At 35.5% G+C, this 21,302-nt stretch overlaps 1 protein-coding gene across 1 annotated transcript; it reads right to left on the bottom strand.

The window, feature by feature from the left end:
- Positions 1-1,285: 1,285 nt before the first annotated feature.
- On the bottom strand, positions 1,286-20,429 carry LOC128201106 (circumsporozoite protein-like). The gene is made up of 2 exons (XM_052896823.1): positions 20,352-20,429; positions 1,286-2,113 (listed from the first exon to the last, which is right to left on the bottom strand). Exons 1-2 carry the CDS (start codon positions 20,427-20,429, stop codon positions 1,286-1,288), a joined length of 906 nt encoding a protein of 301 aa, XP_052752783.1.
- Positions 20,430-21,302: the final 873 nt, after the last annotated feature.

Raw genomic sequence — 21,302 nt, 5'->3', positions numbered from 1 at the left:
AACACGAAAGTTGTAACAGCTGTTATGACGTAGATAGATAGATAGATACTCTTTATTGTTTCCTCCAAAAGATTACAATAGTAAACTTATTATAGATACAAACAATTACAAAAAATGTTCATATTGGCATCATAACTTTCAAGGAAAGAGCATATTCCTTTTAACAGGCCGGCAGCACACCTGTAATGCCGTTGGTGTTGTGAGTGATCATGGGCGGCGATAGTCATTTACCATCAGGTGAGCTGCTGGCTCGTTTAACCCCTGTGTTATAAAAAAAACTGAGAAAACAATGTGCAGCCTTATCGCTAAGGGCGATCTCTTCTAGGTATGTATGTACCTTTGGATGTAATTATAAACAGTTTGATCGGAAGCATGATATATGTAACATGGAATGACAGTCCATCTTATGACAACTAACTATCTTCTATAGAAATAAACAACACTGTGGATATCATGGAACATACTGTGACGCCGAAGGTCCCTATTCTTGAGGATCAAGAAATTATGCTTGCGTATCCAAAAATTTCCCATCCTTATAGATGTACTATGTTATTTATTTTTTTAGGTATATCAACAACATAAATACATATTTATTTATTTACATGCAAGCACGTAGACGACAATTATTTGATGTTCCATTGCGAAGAACAGGATTGCCTAAGCAAGCTCTTCTATCTTTTGAATTGAAACTACTCAATGATTGAACCGGTATCCACAACTGGATGTATTTGCCTCCAACTTGCTGGAGTTTCGTCGAATGACCACATGGCGTTGGTATGCAGAAATTTAGAAATTAAATTTATATGTATATATAATATATAATATATATGTATTATTCCTTTTTTATATTGTACTGATGATTTCCTGTGTGAGCGTATTGGAAGACAGTAAAGCACATCCAGTTGATGTAATAAATAAATAAGCAAACAAGTAAATAAATACATACGTACATACATACGCACGCACGCACGCACGCACGCACGCACGCACGCACCGGACGGATCGACGGACGGATAGACGGATTGATGGACGTATCGATGGGCGGATTGATGGACGGATAGACGGACGGATAGACGGTCAGATAGACGGACGGATAGACGGACGGATAGGCGGACGGATCGACGGACAGATCGACGGACGTATCGACGGACGGATAGACGGACGGATAGACGGTCGGATTGACGGACGGATAGACGGACAGATCGACGGACGGATAGACGGACGGATAGAAGGACGGATCGACAGACGGATCGACGGACTGATCGAGAGACGGATCGATGGACGGTTAGACGGACGGATCGACGGACGGATAGGTGGACGGATAGACGGACGGATCGACGGACGGATCGACGGACGGGTCGAAGGACGGATAGACGGACGGATCGACGGTCGGATAGACGGACGGATAGACGGACGGATAGAAGGACGGATCGACAGACGGATCGACGGACTGATCGAGAGACGGATCGATGGATGGATAGACGGACGGATCGACGGACGGATCGACGGACGGATCGACGGACGGATAGGCGGACGGATAGGCGGACGGATCGATGGACGGATCGATGGACGGATCGATGGACGGATCGATGGACGGATCGACGGACGGATAGGCGGACGGATAGACGGACGGATCGATGGACGGATCGATGGACGGAGCGACGGACGGATAGGCGGACGGATAGACGGACGGATCGATGGATGGATCGATGGACGGATCGATGGACAGATCGACGGACGGATCGACGGTCGGATCGACGGACGGATCGACGGACTGATCGGCGGACGGATCGACGGACGGATCGACGGACTGATCGGCGGACGGATCGACGGACGGATCGACGGACTGATCGGCGGACGGATCGACGGACGGATCGACGGACTGATCGGCGGACGGATCGATGGATTGATCGACAGACGGATCGACGGACGGATCGAAGGACGGATAAACGGACGGATAGACGGTCGGATAGACGGACGGATAGACAGACGGATAGACCGACGGATCGATGGACGGATAGGCGGACGGATAGATGGACGGATAGACGGACGGATAGACGGATCGATGGACGGGCGGATAGACGGATCGATAGACGGATCGATAGACATCCGTCTATCGATCCGTCTAGTAAGTAACCGGTAAAAAAGTTTGAAAGTAGTAATTAACGTAAGTGACCTAAATTAATCAACGTAACTTGAATGTTTTATCTTATACACACTCGCGATACAACCTCTGTGCTAGGCAGTAGATTCAATATACAAGTTTACATTTTATATCTTGAATTATTCTCATTATTTATGAGTACCACCTCCACAAACCTAACTTTGTAAACCGTAAAGGCCTAACTTTGGTTGTTCAATAGTTGCCCAGCCTGTTAAGCGTGGCAACTACTGGCATAACCCCCTAATTTTATTTATTTATTTATTTATTTAACCATGAATAATTACATGATGCAGACGATACTCAAAACAGTTTTGCTGAGCAGTCACGCTGGACTTATATAAGATCTATTTCGAATATCCGCATCGGAATCACATCGGCGGAAATTCCGCGCGGCGGAAATGAACGCCCCGAGGTATCCGGAGTTCGCGGATGACTGCGAATTAATGGGTTCTCTTCTCTATATTTCATCACAGAATATTATGGGACTTTTAATTCGAATTAGTTTTTAATCAATTCAAAAACAAAAACCAAAAATTTGTATTTTTACGAACGCTGCGCGAACGGAGGAGTATGAAAATTCGTACCCTTATAGTTTATATAGAGAGGGAGTGTAGTATGCTAATATATTATTAAATTATGCTTAAAAAATACATTAAATGAATAAGAAAAGAAAAAAAAAAACACTACACACATTACCACGTATTTGACACACGCACGCATATGTATATATGCGTGCTTCTTTTGTAAAAATAAGTATGGTGTAAAACCAATTTGGATAATAAAGAATTTTCCAAATTGGTTTACAACTGATGGAATTATGAAATATAAAAAAAAAGTACAACCAAATAAAGAATTCCTTTTTTAACTCAATCAGTCAAGTTGCAATGATAAGTCGATAAAACATGTGGATAAACTTAATCCTAGCCATTTTCAGAGTTCAATATTTTTCGATCAGCCAACACTGTACTGGGACTGGATCTGGAAGTTTACATATCACTCTATTTCAACTCTTATTACACTGCAATAAAGTTACATTTACTTTGACAAGTATTTATTACAATTTCAAAATAGGTCGGCTGGTTGTCGAACTTTTGATTTGCTGCTACTTTAGTCCTTATTCCCGTGTGTAAAGATCTAATATTACTTGTTGTTGTTGTAAATGTAAGTTTGCCAAACAGGTGATCAGCTTGGGGATCGCTCGGAGGCATAGCAGGCGTTCAGACAATATGAAGTGAGAAGTTATCATATGCTCAGTGTTTTATGACTTTACGACGTATAAAATGTGTTTGGCAATTTAGTACCAAATATTACAAAATGAGTAAATTTCTGTGTGCTAGAGATCTGAATGTTAATCTAAGGCTACGTATATTTCGCTGCTATATAAACATTCTCTGTGCTTATGTATTTTTTTTACTGGATGATAATGGAATGGTGACCCGTGTTGTCGATCCTTAAAAAAAACTTCTTTACGGGGGGTAAAGAAGTTTTTTGAAGAACCTCATGCTGTAGTCTCTTGCGTAAACCTCGACAGGGAACTCATTCCATAACCTGAATGTTCGTGGGAAAAAAACATTTCTAAAACTGCGTTGTACGCGACCATCTAGGCTGTAGGGTATGAGGGTGAACTCCCTGTCGATGGTGAGCCGTTTTCGTAAAGTTTATGAAATAGATTATTGTTGCAAAAGAAGGAAAGTTCGAAGTGTAAATCTGTATTAAGCCGCCAGGAAGAAGATTGTTGGAAGATTGATAGGGTCCAGTGACCTCATTGCTAACGATATACCTCGACAAGACGACTTACACGTGGTTTTTACTGAAATCCATCGTAGTTAATTATATAGTCCACTATTCGTTATGAAGACGATGACAGCTAGACGGTTTGTGATTTTTTTTCGAGGAAAAGACACGCATATGTTTTTTTTTAATGGGTGAAAATGGAATGGTAACCTCGCCTGCGCTATCGGTATACGGTGGCGGGGCACCAGTGAGAGATGATAGGTGAAGATGAAAGCAGGTCAGTCAGCCCTTTGTGAAGAATTCCGTGAGAATTAACCACGATGGTTTCCAGGGGGAACCGCGTGGAGGTGGACCTGATAGGGTATGTTGCTAGCAATCCCATTACTAACAATCCCTTTCCCCCCCTAAATATACGCATATGTTAATGATATTATTATATACATATACATATAAGCGCCATGTGGTCTCGGTATAGATTAGGACACTCTATTAGGGGTAAGAGACGACAAAGGCAACTTAATAGTCGAGGGACGGGCAGCAGCGTCCCTCTTAAAACATCACTAACGCCTAACTACGTTTGCCAATCCACTTGTCAAGCGTGGCAACTACTGACAAAACCCTGTAATAGGGCAAGATCTATATTCAGGAGTGGTCAGTTTACGGCTAACATAATATAACCATGTTAATGATATAGGTATGCTAGCAGGATCCCAGTGAGGTATGCTAGGTGAGGATGAATTCGTGACAAATTGAGTAGGAAGTAACTGCAATGATTTCTAGAGGAAACTTGTGGAGGTCGATCTGTTAACCATATATTGTAAAAAATAATAGAAACTAGAGTTTCCAATTACTGATAATCCTTTTCAAAAAACATTGATTTGAAATTTTGTTTCTAATATAAGCTCGACAAGATACTGTACTGTACATCTATCTATTTACTGTATGGATAATCTGGTAGTCTTATTTTATTGTTACCCTATTCCCCTTTGGCCGCAACAGAATATCAGTGCTTTGCTCTTTTGAGGGCGAAGCAATAAACTGAGCTGTGGCCATTTTGTATTGCTATGGCACACTCACAAACGAAAATTGTATTTAGCTTTATGTATTTTTTTTTTATCATTTATGTTACCTCACTTTTTTTGTATATGTATGTTGTAATTTGTGTGCTGTAAGTAAGTAATGCAAATAAATTATCTATCTATCTATTTATCTACCATAAAAACACAAATGTTGCGATAAACACCATTCTCGAAGTCGACAAGAGAAATTCATAACAGCTTTTCGTACGAGCGAGAATGAAGATAAAAATTCAAATGAACAAAAAGTAAAGTAAAATAAAAGGCGTTGAAATGGAACGTTTATCGTTATTTTTGGTAACAATCGTTTCGTTATCGTTATTTTTGCGAACAACAGCCTGTAACGGAATATGGTCCCATTTGGGCTAAACTGTTATAATGAACAGTTTTCGCTTAGTGCACGTATAATGTTTGTTTTTATCGTATACTAGTTTTCGCCCTCGACTTTGTGCACGTGAATTTAAAATAAAACATTGAAATAGTTCACTTCTGGATAACGTATGTAATAAATTCTTTTTTTTTTCTTTCTTTCTGTCATGATAAAACGTATATCAAATTTTAAGATCGACCTTTTAAAACACAATTGTGAAACTGCATATAATTTGGTGCAGTAAAATTTGCGTGTGTGTTTGTGTGTGCATTAGTTTAAACATTTGAAATAAGAATATGTATCATCGACTGCAGTATTTTCTATTATATTTTCCAACAAATGGACACTAACTAAGCGTTAATAAGTTAAGTACATTTACCGGGTACACGGCGCCACATGCTACCGCATCCTACCATAGTAATAAATATTCCGTGAATCTTATAATTATACCTACTCCTCAACGCTTCGTTTGTGTTTATAAATTAAAAAAAAAATAAATAAACAGACTTCAAAAAAAAAGATGGAACAACAACTAAAAAACTTACCTCTCAACAAATAAAATCTATTTATTTAGCAATTAATCCATCTACTCATTTATCTTTCTAACATATACATACAGGGGGGAAAGGGATTGTTAGTGATCAGGTCGACCTCCACGCAGTTCCCCCTGGAAATCATAGTGGTTAATTATTGTTCGAATGGTTACTATGGGCTAACTGACCTGCCTTCATCCTCATTTGTCACCCTTCGCTGGTACCCCGCCTGTGTATACCGATAGCGCAGGCGGGGCTACCATTCCATCTTCATCCATTAGAAATAAAACATATACATACACTTTTACATTTCCCATTCGCATATCATACATACACATACCCACACATATACATTTCCATCACATACAATTTCACTGAAGCCATAAATTATTGTTTCTCTAGAACTTTTTATTTCACTAAAACTTATTTGTTTCACTAAAAATGTAAAACAACAACATATAGAAGAGGGCACTAATTCCTGAAACACATATTTTTTCATACCTACCTCGGAAGTTAGGGACATCACACTATATTGTAACAATGAGTGATTCTTGGCAAGGAGCTCATTCCATAACCTGAGTGTTCGTGGGAGAAAACATCTTTGAAATCGGGCTGTACGCGACCATTTAGGCTATAGGGTATGAAAGTGAACTTCCTGACGATGGTGAGCCGTACGATGGTAGAAAGTGGTGCTAATATCATCATCTCCAGGATTCATTTTCTTCACGCTCTTAACATATTAAACTTTTTTCTTTTATTACAATATCACTGGCCATTTTGGTCAGGGCTTGCAAATTGCAAACACTGTATAAAAAATTTGCATTCACAGACACATATGTCGCGTGAGTTATGTCATGTTCCAAAATTCAAATAGGAAAAATTTGTGTAACCATTCCGGGATAGCTCCGCATAAGGGAAACACACGGAGTCACGAAGAAAGTATATGATTGCCACTTCCATCCAGTCTCATCTTTCATTAACTTTTTTAACGCTCCACCTACCTACTTATGCTTTAATCCTTTCTACCCAAAGGTTGTCTGGAAGAGATTGCTTAGCAATAAGACCACCTTTTGTACTACACTATACGTATTGAAAATTGTTTTAACAAATCATGTTATGTTGGTGCAATAAAGTGTTAAATAAATAAAAAATAATAAAAAAAAACTTTCCCTGTCTATTCTTATCATTTTACTCAAAGACGGTCAAAGGGTTTGCGTTTATAATAATGTTGGATCGAAACTGAATTTGATTGACATTCTCTATTGAATTGTATATTGAACAACTTTGAACCTTTTATTATTTGACATATTTCATAAAATAGCGTAATAAATTCTTATTAATTACAAATATGTATATGAGTTTGTTTGTTACCTCTTGCTGATTTAACGGCTCGACTAATATTTATTACTTATTCGATAAGAACTTTGTTAATCATCTTTTCAAAGCAAATAAAGTATTCCATTTTGTGAAATTTAATATACGCGTATTATGGTAGGTATATTAGGTAGTAGGAGTAAATAATATGGATACCGATCCGATGTATGTGTATATATATATATATATATATATATATATATATATATATATATATATATATATATATAGTACCTGTACAAATAAAGTTTGGTGCCTAATCCTCGTTAATTGATATAGAAGGACTTTTATATTTTTTTTTATAACCAATAATATTTGCGTACGAAATTTAAGATCCGCAACTTCACGTCCAAAGAGCCGAATGTGGCTAGCGAGCCGGAGGTTGCCGACCCCTGTATAACGTTTCTTTGGGTGTTGATGATGCGGAACAAAGGTCATCACCCGTTTCAATAGCGCCCATATCGGTCGGATATCTGTTTCCAAATATGTTAAAAATCTGTTATACAATATTATTTTTTAAATAACACTCTTTTAATATATTAGTTATTGGACCAGTATATAGATATTGTTACTAAAATATATATATTGCTATATATTACCCACCGTAGGGGTAGGCAGGATTTTATTAATATATGTTTATATTTTAATAATGATGATAATATTGTACCGTACAGGTTACGCTTCAAACTTTTTTCTCCTACATTCTTCACGGCTCTGGAACGCGCTTCCTGATGCCATTAAGACACTACCGACTAAACCGTCTTTTAAAAAAAGCGTTCACGCTCACTTTTTATCTTTATCCGAGCAGTAAGTGCTTTATATTGTTCCTAAATTCGTGTATATATCATATATGTGTAAGTATATTTGTTATTCATATATATTTATACGTTTATATATGTAATTTTAGTATGTATGTATATCAATAATTAGTAGTACCGCATTCGTGCATTTTGACACTTCCCTATGGTTGATTGGGAGAGAATGCTTTTATCATTAAGTCCGCCATGTACACATATTTGTACTAATGAATAAATAAACAAAAAAATAAATAAATATTTTGGAGAGAATACTGAAGAGTATCTGTATATTGTGTTTGGAATGGCATAGAGAAAGGTATTACTTTCTATTCAATTAAAGTTGCAAACATAGCTAGTAATATGTAAACTATTAAAATAGTTTAACTCAAACCAAAAATCAAACCGTTTGACCACAGAGTAAAGTTCTATATCGAATTTTGTGGTTTGACCGTTTCAGGGCCCCTTAGTAGTGGTCACATCTCTCGAGGCTATCATTTTATCTATGGTTAGGTAATAAGTTGATGAAAACCTATTTAAATATATTAATATTTTAAATAAATATGGCTCTATTCTTATAGTGCATCTCGAATTAGTGAAGGTTGGCTTAACAAGACCAATAAATTCCAAATCACGCAAAAACTGTTGCGCCAAATTGACAACGGCTTCCACATTTATATTACTGAAGATCTAACTTGAAAACCGGTGTATGTTTTATCTTCAGACGCTATTTAGAAATAGTTACCTACCTTCAAAAACTATTAATAAAAAGTTGTCCGGCAAAAGTTAATGTATAAAATAGTTTATAGTTCTGTACTAAACGTGCTGAAACCAGCTATGATATTCTGTGAAAATTTGCACTTATTTCTCAACTCACTTCACTATGAACTCACCTAAATTTTCACTTCACCTAAATTTTCACCTCACCTAAATTCTCACTCCACCTAAATTTTACAATTGCAAAACAGTAAAGCTTTGGAAATAATCTTTAATCTGTTATATCCATGGTACTGTTCGTAGGCAGCAGTGTACTTCTTAAAACGCCACCAAAGCCCAACTGCAGTTGCCATTCCGCCTTCCAAACGTGGCTATTACTGACAAAACCCCCCTTAAGGGGAAGGCCTATGGTCAACAGTGGATAGTTAACGATTAATATGATATGAAATTTAGAATTATCAATCGGATTTGAAATAATCTTTTTAGATTTGATAGCTTAATTCAGGTTACAGGCTATTTAACATCACGATACGAGCACGGGCGAAGCCCTGGGACACAGCTAGTGAGGAATACTTATTCTTATGGTAAACCACTCCCTTAGAAGAACACTAATTAATGCAATATCACCCAGAATACATGTAAATTGTAAACACAGTATATTCCCATTAGTTTTGGAGCTTATTCGGATATGAGGCCCTCGGCATTAGATAAGGGTCGAGCAAGATAAGGGCCATAGTACAACCGTACACCATCCGTACGCAAGTACATTTAAACGTAATCCTGCAATCCTCTTGTATTTTGAGTAAATAATTAAAACATAGTGGTCGCCCAGTGGTCGAAATTCGACCGTAACATATATTGTAATAAATGAATTTCTTATGGCCATATCTGACAATCAATAAGACTATAGACAAGTAATATTAAAGACAAACAATATTAATCTATTCTCAATTTGACCCTGTGGTACTTTAACAATAAACAAAAAATGTAGGTATTTATGCGTGTGTGTGTGTGTGTGTGTGTTAAATGCGTGGTAGTGTGCGTAATATTTTTTTTATTGAATTAATGTATTTCTTGTATGGAGTATGGAGTTCTTCAAAAAGGGTGTATTAAGGTTATCTTTAGGGACAAGAACGCGCATATAACTTAGCGTTACAAACATCCATTGGCTACAGCGACCGTTTACCATTAGACTGTCTGTATGCTTGTTTGCCACCTTCGTGGTATAAAAAAAGATCTTCTACCTACATATTTACCCGTGTGAAATCGGGATGGGTCGCTAGTGTCTTTTATAAAGTGAAACCGAAGTCATTAGCATGAATTTTAAAAAGTGGAATGTTTTTATCGAAACAACATGGGTTGACAAATGACAATAAAATTTTAGCCTCCCGCGTAACAGCTGTTAAGTTAATAGAGAGGGTTGAATTTTTTATCCTCTTTTCGAGGAAATAGTAATTTCACTCAGTAAACGTACCGAAAGGAAACGTTTTAACTATGTTGAAAAAGGAGGGGAGTTTCTCGATTTACGCAGTCATGTGTATCAAGAATACTGCTGTCTGTGACTTCGCTAATTTTCAATCGACTTCAAGAATAAGGAAGTTATCAATTCGCTTGCATTTTTTTTTATGTTTGTTAAGTCATAACTTCGTCAGTTGTAAATAGATTTGGAAAATTATTATATTATTTATTTAAAAGGATATACTTACAGAGTCGTCTCATAGAAATTTTATCCAAATAGGTTCAGCAGTTTAGTTTTTAAATTAAAATAACTGGTTTTACCATATTTGATTTGTTTGTGATAGATATCTACAAAAATATGAAGGGTTTATTTTCTGTTGGTAGTATTTAACATACTACATTTTAACATTCTGTTATTATTGGGGGAAAAGGGATTGTTAGTAATGGAGACTGAGAATCCCATTGCTAGCAATATACCCAACCAGGTCGACCTCCTCGCGGTTCTCCCTGGACACTACCATGGTTAATTCCTGATGAATTCATCATGGTGGCCTAACTGGCCTGTTTTCATTCTCATCTATCACCCTTAACTGGTGCTCCGCCAGCATATCACCATGTTACAATACCATTTACACCCAACAAAAAAAAAATATGCTATTATTAAAGTCGTTATTTTTGTAGATCAAATTTTTTTATTATATATTTTGCGACAGGTTCAGGTACATAAAGTATTCTATGTATCATATATCGTTCAAATTTGTTTAGTAGTTTTTACGTGCAAGAGTAACAAGCCTCAAACAAGAGTAAAAAATCCATCCATCCTCACAATTTCTCGTATTTATAATAATAGTATTATGTGATTTTGCAAATGTAAGTATGGTCATTATTATCACATCAGCCGTTATCTGTTCACTGCTGAACATAGGTCTCCCCCCATAAGGGGGTTTTGCCAGTACTTACTTGGTTGCTTGGCAGGCGGGTTGACAACCGCAGTTAGGCTTTGGTGATGTTTTAAGAGGGCGTGGCGTAAGTATGTAATATGTATTAAATTGGATTATTACATTTATAAATGTATACTGATTTTAAAATAATTATTTATTTTTTACGTATTATTAATTGAGTATTATTTTTTTTATTTTTATACTACATTAATTATTGCGTAGCTTTTATTTATCGTTCGTTTCATTATTGCGTAGTTCTTTAGGTGTTTACGTGTACTGCCAGAGTTGCCAGTTGGGATTTATGATTTTTACCCAATTAAAAACTTTCACTTCCGTTTTTCACTTCGGTTTGCCATGTAACATAAAGCGAACATAAAAAAATCTTACTTTTATGTCACTCTTTCTTTCTCTTATCTTGTCCTCTGTTATGCAACCTTCATTTATATATTTTATTGTATTTAAATACTTCTTCTTTCCGAGTGTAGGACGACCCACCACTAGTCAGTGGATGCAGGTGGCTCAGGACCGTTCTTTACAGCAGTGGAATAACACCTGAGTCCCCAGGAATGGCAACGCATGGGGGGTATCATGGCCGAAACATTATACTCTGTTATATCCAAGGCACTGCTCATGTCTAACATATAGGCGACGGTTACCACTTTCCATCAGGTGGGCCGTCAGCTTGTTTGCCATTCTAAGTTGTATAAAAAAAAGTCTATGGGGGAGGCTTATGTCCAGCAGTGGACGGATAATGGCTGAAATGATGACGATGATGATACACTTTACAAATACAAAACTGTTCAAAAAATTATCCAAATTTCTTCAAGTCCATTTCACTTTTCTACAAAATTTTCTCCAAGGATTTTATTTTTCCAAAAATTACGAAGAAATATCCAATCTGGCAACACTCACTATTGCTTCACATCAAACATAGATACCCGTCTGCCAATATTGGTAAACATGTAGACAATAGAACAAGGCGATATTGCGATTAGATGCAACGGCTAATGATGGCTAATCCTCAAGATAACCTTATCTGATAATCTAGTTCATCTTTATTACGTCTCACATGTATGTTTTTAATTATGTACATATATTATTGTCTATATGGCTAAGTTAATTTTAATTAATACAAAGCTATTTTTAAGTAACTTCAAAAAGAAGCAGGTTCTCAATTCGTTTGTATTTTTTTTATATTTGTTACCTAATAACTCAGTTGTGTACCGATTTGGAAAATTCTTTTTTTATCTAAAAGGGTAGAGTTTGGTTCCATAATTTTTTTTTATACAACTTATAATGGCAAACAAGCTGACGGCCCACCTGATGGAAAGTGGTAACCGTCGCCTATAGACATGAGCAGTACCATGGACATAACAGAGTATACTGTTTCGCCCATGATAACCCCCATGTGTTGCCATTCCTGAGGACTCAGGTGTTATTCTTCTGTACCCTGTAAATTCACGCCATATCCCACCCTTCAAACCGAAACACAGCCATGCAAGCACAACTGCTTCACGGTTGAAACACGAATGGGACAGAGGTACCCAAGCAAACGACTTTTGTACAAAGTCTCTCTTACAATCAGTTCAGTAATTTAGCTCTTTAATCAAAATAATTCATTCTGCCACAATTAAAGTCGATTTTTGTTTTTGTAGAACATTGTCTTAATTTACCTATTCTTAGTGAAATTAAAATACATCCTTTTGCTTTGTTTTCTTTAAGTAAAATTAGACATTTTCACCAAAGAGACATGAATTGAAATATGACAAAATATTTAGTCTTCAATATTACTATACAGTTTTTTCACTGATAAGTTTTAAAATATATTAAATGATTTTAGTTTTATATTATACAGGATAATAGAAAATTGCTTGTTTTAAAACCTAACAGATTATGTAGACGACGTATGTCATATTCACGATGTTATTAGATATGTTTATAGGCGTAGTTTAAGAACCTACGATCACTGTAGGGGGCAATTGTCAATTTATACTTAATGAATTTAACGTAAAATTATATCGTACATTTTTATCGTCACGATATAATAAAAAAGCCAATTATACCTATGCAATTGTATAGGACGCTTTTAAATTTCTGTACACGTCCACGATATCGTAATGCTGTCGAAGCAAATGAAATACTTATTTATAAATTTGCATACATTTTGCTGTTCTATTATATCGTGACGATAAAATAATACGATATAGTACCGTGTTACCATAAATTATAAAAACGCCCATTGGGACCTTACTTACCGTTTCTACATAACATAAAAAATATAACGCAACAAATACAGGTTTTTGAAGTCATAAATAATACTTTTATATGTCCGTAAAATGATTTTACATACGAGAGTGTTGTCGTAAAACCAAATTTACTTTTATGCTCGTATTATCACTTAAAGGTGCCTCTCTAAAATTTAATACAGGTATTCTAAATTAAACTTAATACGTGTTATTTTAAGGTATATTTTCTTAAGTCTAAATATTGCAAAGGTTTCGTCCTTCCATAGTTTGTTACAGGTACTTCGGTGAATGTTGAATTTTCAAAAATATTAAAGCTTTCATTTTCTTTATTTTTGTAGATTAATAAAATAAAGGTAACGTATTTGTATTGGTAGATAAAATTTAAAATAAATATAAATAAAAAAATCTATTACAGTATTTTTTTTTGCAACTTACAATGGCAAACATGCTAACGGCCCACTTGACGGAAAGTAGTAACCGTCGCCTATAGATATTGTATGATCAGTACCATGGACATAACAGAGTATACTGTTCCGCCCATGATATTCTCCCCATGCATTGCCATTCCTGAGGACTCAGGTGTTATTCCTCTGTACCTTGTAAATTCACTGCCATATTCCACCCTTCAAACCAAAACACAGTTTTGCAAACACAACTGCTTCACGGTAGAAACACGAATGGGACAGAGGTGCCCAAGCAAACGACTTTTGTATAAAGTCTTCCTCTGGTGATTTAATATATATTAATATACATAACAATAAAAAGCAACAGCTGTGTTTCTTGCCCGTTCTTCTCAGATGAAATTGCATTCCGTACTGGGCGGTGGACTTATAGAAAAAATGACTGTTCAAAAATGATATGTATCTATGTTATGGTCGAATATCGACCACGAGGCGACCACTAGTATTTATAAAGAGACTATAATTATAAAATATAGGGGGGAAATGGATTGTTAAAAATGAGATTTAACAATCAACCAGAGGGAGACTTTATACAAAAGTCGATTGCTTGGGTACCTCTGTCCCATTCGTGTTTCTACCGTGAAGCAGTTGTGTTTGCATGGCTGTGTTTCGGTTTGAAGGGTGGGAAATAGCGTGGATTTACAGGGTACAGAGGAATAACATCTGAGCCTTCAGGAATGGCAACGCATGGGGGGTATCATGGGCGAAACAGTACACTCTGTTATGTCCATGGTTACTACTCATGTCTATAGGCGACGGTTACCACTTTCCATCAGGTGGGACGTCAGCTTGTCTGCTATTCTAAGTTGTATAAAAAAAAAACAACCCCATTGCTAGCAATATACCCTATCAGATCGATTTCCACCCTGTTCCACCTGGAAACCATAGTGGTTAATTCTTGTTTAATTGATCACTATGGGCTAACTGACCTGTCTTCATCTTCACCTATCAACCTTCACCGGTACCCTGCCAGCGTATACTGATAGCGCAGGCAGGGTTATCATTCCATTATCACTCATTAAAAAAAAACTATAATGTATACATATTATAGTTTATGTTGTTTATATTATATATATATATATATATATATATATATATATATATATATATATATATATATATATATATATATATATATATATATATATATTATTGTATACAGATATGTATGTATTTTGATTTTAATTATATGAGTTACTTTGTATATATGTCAACATATTTATTATATCTTAATAGAAACATCTATAATGTTTCCTTCTATTATTGTACGCACACTGCCCGCCAGTAATTAATGCTCCTTTCCACTCAGGGTTTGCTGGAAAAGAACTCTTACAGAGTTAAGCTCGCCTGTTGTACATCTTTATTTAATACATATTATATAATATGTTTGTAATTTTTTGTGTACAATAAAGAATAAATAATAATTATTATTATTATTTATATCTGACTATTCATATATTTATTTAATATAAGCGGTTACCACTTTCCATCAGGCGGGGCGTCAGCTTGTTTGTTGTTCTAAGTTGCATAAAATAAAATATTTATCAGAAAGAGGAAAAGCTTATTATACCTGATTACTTGATATCAGAGTTATGCAAAACTAAATAACCAAATTTGATTAATATTGGCAGAGGTATTATGAAACGGTCGGATGGAATTAGGGTATGAGGGCAAGATAAGCATTGTAATATCCAATATACGGGTCCGATGAGGGCATTCATTCTTTATATTACGTACATTTCTTTATAATATCTTTACTAATATTATAAATGTAATAGTCCGTTTGTTTCTCTGTTTATTATTTCTTAGGGCTATAGATTACTATATATATATATATATATATATATATATATATATATATATATATATATAAGGCTATAATTTACAGTGGTACTCTGCACTTTGGTTGTTTTGTTAAAAGAGCGACTGGCAGCTGTTCACATTGCGCTGGGACACTCACAGCATCAGCTGAGCCGGTTCCTTTTGCCGAATATGGGACACTTTTTGTATATGTTATTTATATTTTATACTGTAATTCTATTCTACTCGTTGCCTGCACCCGTTCACGAGTATGACAGATGAGCCAGCCATCTTTACAGTCAACTATATTTGGGGGAACTCACTATCCTGGTTAAAGATTATCTGTAAGAGATTGCCCTAGCAATAAGACCGCCTTTTGTACCTTTATGTGTATATTTCAATCTGTATTTATGTTACTGTATTTCACTTGAATTATTCACTTGTCATTGTATATTTTTGTTTATGGTGCAATAAAGAGTTAAATAAATAAATAATATGGCCCACCACACCACCAACCGTTTAGATATTTTAGTGCGAGCGTAAGAAACTAGTGAAACAACAAAGATATTGTACAATTTAAATAAAGGAAATTGTCAAAGAAACAATTAAATATACATATTATTTTATTATTATCCACGCGGACGATCGCCTAATCGATGGTCGGACCAGGTAACCGCTGTTACGGGACTGTCGATTGCAGCTGCCCTGCGAGAAGCTGAAGACCGTGTAAAATGGAATAACATCATAAGAGAGGCAACAGACACCTTTCAAGGACACGACCTTCAGTAATGAAGAGGACGAAGAGAGATATATATTATTTTATTATATTTTTATCTTATTCTACATATATAATTCTACAATATATTCTACAAATATAATAATGAGTAGGGATAATATTTATATTATTATATGTACCACATCTCCCATATTTAGAACTAACAAAATTTTTCATCGTGCCTCCCACCAAATTGTTTATAATTACTCCTCTCCATCCAAAGGTTGCCTGGAGGCGATCGCTCTTAGCGATAAGGCCGCCCATTGTTTTCTCATTGTGATTATTTCTTGTAATTGTTTGTATCTATAATAAGTTTAATAGTACAATAGTGTAATATTTTGGTGGAAACAATAAAGAGTATCTGTCTATCTATCTATCTACATTATTCTACATATTATCTTATTCTCATTTGCCGCCAATTATCCCAGTTGCTATAAAGCTTACTCTATATATATTTTTTTGCAAATAAATGATATGAGAATGATTTATGCGATGGCATCACTTCCATTTTTAATTTAATAAACAACGTGTTTTTAGGAGAAAAAATGGTCGAGGAAAATGAGCTGATAAAGATGTAGACGAAACAATGTAATGAAGAGAAGATATTATGATTACATTTTGCTCTGCAAGAGAAAAAGAAATTTAATTACATAATTAATATAAATAATAAAAAAAAACTAGTCATAAAATGAACATGGATCCAATTCGAGAGTATACACAAATAATTGTTAAGATTGATGATATATGTAATTGGGTAACATATGTATTTAAAAATGACAGAAACTTTATCGTGTCTTCTATCAAACTGTTTCTATTTACTACTTATAACTTATCTCTCCTAGGTTGCGTGGCAGAGACCGCTTTTAGTGACATGACCGCCTACTACTTTTCTCAATATGATCACTTTTTGTAATTGTTTGTATTTAGAAAAAGTTATTTTTTTTTTTATCCTTTATTGTATATAAAAATATTGTTAAGAACAAATAATTTTAAACATAATGTACAAAGGTGAGCTTATCTCTAAAAAGAGATTTCTTCCAGCAAACCTTTTTATGTCAATTGAATGATATTTAAAAATAAAAATAGTATTATAATAAGTTTATTACTGTAATCTTATGGAGATCTATCTATCAGTGGCATGTATAAAATTAAATATACCATAAATATTTACACCACAATATCTGCATTGATATAATAATATATACATCAATAAGTATAGGTTTCGACCTAATTCAGACACCGAACTCTCGCATGGACTAACATTTTAAGATAAAAACCTAAATACTTACGCACTGGAATCTGTTTCTTGTGAATGAAAAATAAATATTCATTATTATTATTAGTATAAAATAGCATAACAAGAAGAAAATAAAGTCGCATTAAGTACCTTCTTCTGGAAGTTTCCTTTTCAACGAAACAAAGTTTAAGTGCTTTTTAAGTGCTCCCGGCGTGTATTCGATTTCTAGTAAGAAGTACCTTATGAGCCTAATAAATACAATGGATTTTATTTTTATGATATTTATAATAGTTATGCATAAGGAGTATCGTGGGCGTCACAGTGTATTCTGTAATGTTTACAGTGCGACTATGTTATTCTGGACAGAAGGGATTAGGTTAATAATACGGACTATCAGTCCCATTGTTCTCTACTCATATTCTATCAGGTAGACTTTCCCGTGGTCCCTTCTATAAAGGGATTAAGGGGGAATTACCAGAGGGAGACTTTGTACAAAAGTCGATTGCTTGGGTACCTCTGTCCCATTCGTGTTTCAACCATGAAGCAGTTGTGTTTGCATGACTGTGTTTCGGTTTGAAGGGTGGGATATAGCGTGAATTTACTGGGTACAGAGGAATAACACCTGAGTCCTCAGGAATGGCAACGCATGGGAGGTATCATGGGCGAAACAGTATACTCTGTTATGTCCATGGTACTGTTCATGTCTATAGGCGACGGTTACCACTTTCCATCAGGTGGGCCGTCAGTTTGTTTGCCATTCTAAGTTGTATAAAAAATTTATTTCACAACTCACTTCACTTTCACTCTCCCTAAATATATATTCCACTTAATTTCCCTAAATTTATATCTGCAAGCTTTGAGAATGACAAGTGAGATGAGTCGTGAAAACAAAAGTGAGTTCCTAAAAATTTTGGCATACTAACTCCAGCTAACTATGCCACCATAGAGAAAAGGGATTTTTAGTAATGGGGTCTAATTGATGCATACACCCTATTAGGTCGACCTCCACGTGGTTCCTCGTGGAAACCGTCGTCATCCTCACCTGTCATCCCTCACTAGTGCCCTGTCAGTGTAACCTTATAGCGCAAGTGGGGTTACCATTCCATTATCACCCATTAAAAAAACTATGCCGCCATTACAAAATGTGTTTACAAAATACTAACTGTAAATCACTCGCTGATTCGCTAGTGTAATCCGACTCCGTACTCTGTAAATTCACTGACATATCCCACCCTTCAAACCAAAACACAGTCATGCAAATAACAGCTTCACGATAGAAACAGACTTTTAACATATTCGTTATTAGATCAGTATATAGATATTGTATCTAATAGTACATTACTGCAGCGGCCAGCAACTGAGGCATTGATGGACGAATGTGCAAATGTGGGCTGAGGCGTAGCCTAGGAAAATATACGTGAGTCCATCAATGTGTCGTTATGGCCAAGGTTTGTATAGTACATTTCTCAAACAATGCGTGGAAATCAAAAACACAATTTTACTTTTTAAGTTCAATAACGAATACCGAAAAATAATATTTTTTCACGTGCTATAACGTTCCTTTGTTTTTTTTCAATAAACAGCTTTATATTTGTAAGCCAGTTCGAAATTTAAATAAACCCTTTTATTAGTTACCTCCTTGGTAGCCATGTTTCGAAGTGAAAGGTCATTCCATTTTTAAATTACAGGACAAATATGAGTTTACATAGTAATTTATCTGGCCGCAAAACACGACAGATACGAATTTTCATACAACTTTTACCGGCCGCTGTCCGCATGTATCTGGCCAGTACGGTAATTTTGATTTATCTCTACGAAGATTGTCAAAATAATGCTCACATTTCCAAGCATGTTTGAGAAAAGTCTATTATCCAAAAAATAATAAATAGATATCCGACCGATATGTGCGATATCGAAACGGGCGATGACATTTTCCTGCTATCAATGCATAGACGAACCCAATATATACACATCAAATCGGTATCTATACTCGTATTACCCATGTCTACAGGGTGAACCGTCAGTTTGTTATTTCTAGTTGCCTAAAAAACATCTTACAAATGCATGAATACAGGAAGGAAACGGCGCCGAGGACTGAATTAGCATGTCTAAATTTACACAAACAGAAAGTATTACTTTCGAGGCCTGTTCGTATAGAGGTTAGAATACTTATTTATATGCCAGATCCTTTATACGTTGTGCAGTGAGACCGAATACCTAAAGCATCATCTATAGATAGCTAGTAATAAACGTAGTAACAGGATGATTGGGGGTAGTTTTTTTTATGAATGATAATGGAATGGTAACCCCGCCTGCGCTATCGGTATACACTGGCGGGCCACCAGTGAGAGATGATAGGTGAGAATGAAAAAGCAGGTCAATTAGCCCATCGTGATGAATTCACTTGAATTCAGCACGATGGTTTCCAGGGGGGACCATGTGGAGGTTGACCTTCTTGGGCATATTGCTAACAATTAACAATCCCCCCGCTGATTGGGGGTAGTTAGAAATGGGATTTAGTAGACCCTTTATTAGCAAATTAATATACAGAATCTTATCTTATCTTATTTTTTCGCATATGGGGTCAGCTAAGCCGATGCACGTCGACCCATACGGATCTTTTGTACTTCCCCCTGCCTTATATCATCATTTCATAGATCCTATGTGTTACCTTAACGATATCCCGCAGTTTAAGGTATCTGTAGTCCCTTGGTTCTGGATAAGGCGTTCCCAGTAGACTCATACGCATACTTGCTAACGAATCGCAGTTGCACATCAAGTGTTCCATGGATTAATAATTCCATGGATAAATATATAGAATACTTTATAAATGTATTTACGCAGACAAAGCAGTGGGATAGAACTAGTATTATGAATTATGAATGGCGTTTAAGATGGCTGGTCGCTAAACACAATTGGACACAATATAGCTACACAGATGGCGTTAGAATTGGGACTTGCGGTTTTTGTTGATTATTTTGTAATTATAGATAATTTGAGGCAAAACTTCTAAATTGGCGGGTGGTTTTATTTATTTTTTACCTATATAATAATAATTTATTGTAATTTCTATCTTTATTCTCTTGTATTGTACAACTTTGTATAATAAACCAGCAAAAACATATCGTTTGTGTGGGTTATAATTAATTTAAGAAAAGATCGCATATTATCTGTAACTTCACATTTATACGTAACAATAAAAGCCATTCGCCAATTTAGAAATTTTACTTAAAATTATCTTCAATTACAAAATAATCAACAAAACCACAAATATCGATTTCAACGCCATCTAGTATTACTTATCTAAAATTGTTTACCAACCACCTTACTGTTCAACCAGTCATGAAATTTGTTACCTGTATCCTGTGGCTTCGCTCGCGTAAATCAAATACATAAAGCATACTATATATTAAGTAAGGATGTCACCTATCCGTGTACAAAATTTCATTTATATCCGTTCTGTAATTTTTGCATGAAAAAACAACAAACATATACCTATTCAAACATTGCATTTATAATGACAGAGTAGTAGGATTAAAGATGCATACATTAAGCTATAATGCTAGTTCAGTTTGACGCACCAACTCCATTCTATTTCTATGTACGAATGCATAATGTAAAA

The sequence above is a fragment of the Galleria mellonella genome, unplaced genomic scaffold, assembly GCF_026898425.1.
Source record: "Galleria mellonella isolate WM207_F2 unplaced genomic scaffold, CSIRO_AGI_GalMel_v1 utg35, whole genome shotgun sequence".
Lineage (NCBI taxonomy): Eukaryota > Metazoa > Arthropoda > Insecta > Lepidoptera > Pyralidae > Galleria > Galleria mellonella.
This window is presented reverse-complemented; position numbering and strand designations above follow the sequence as displayed.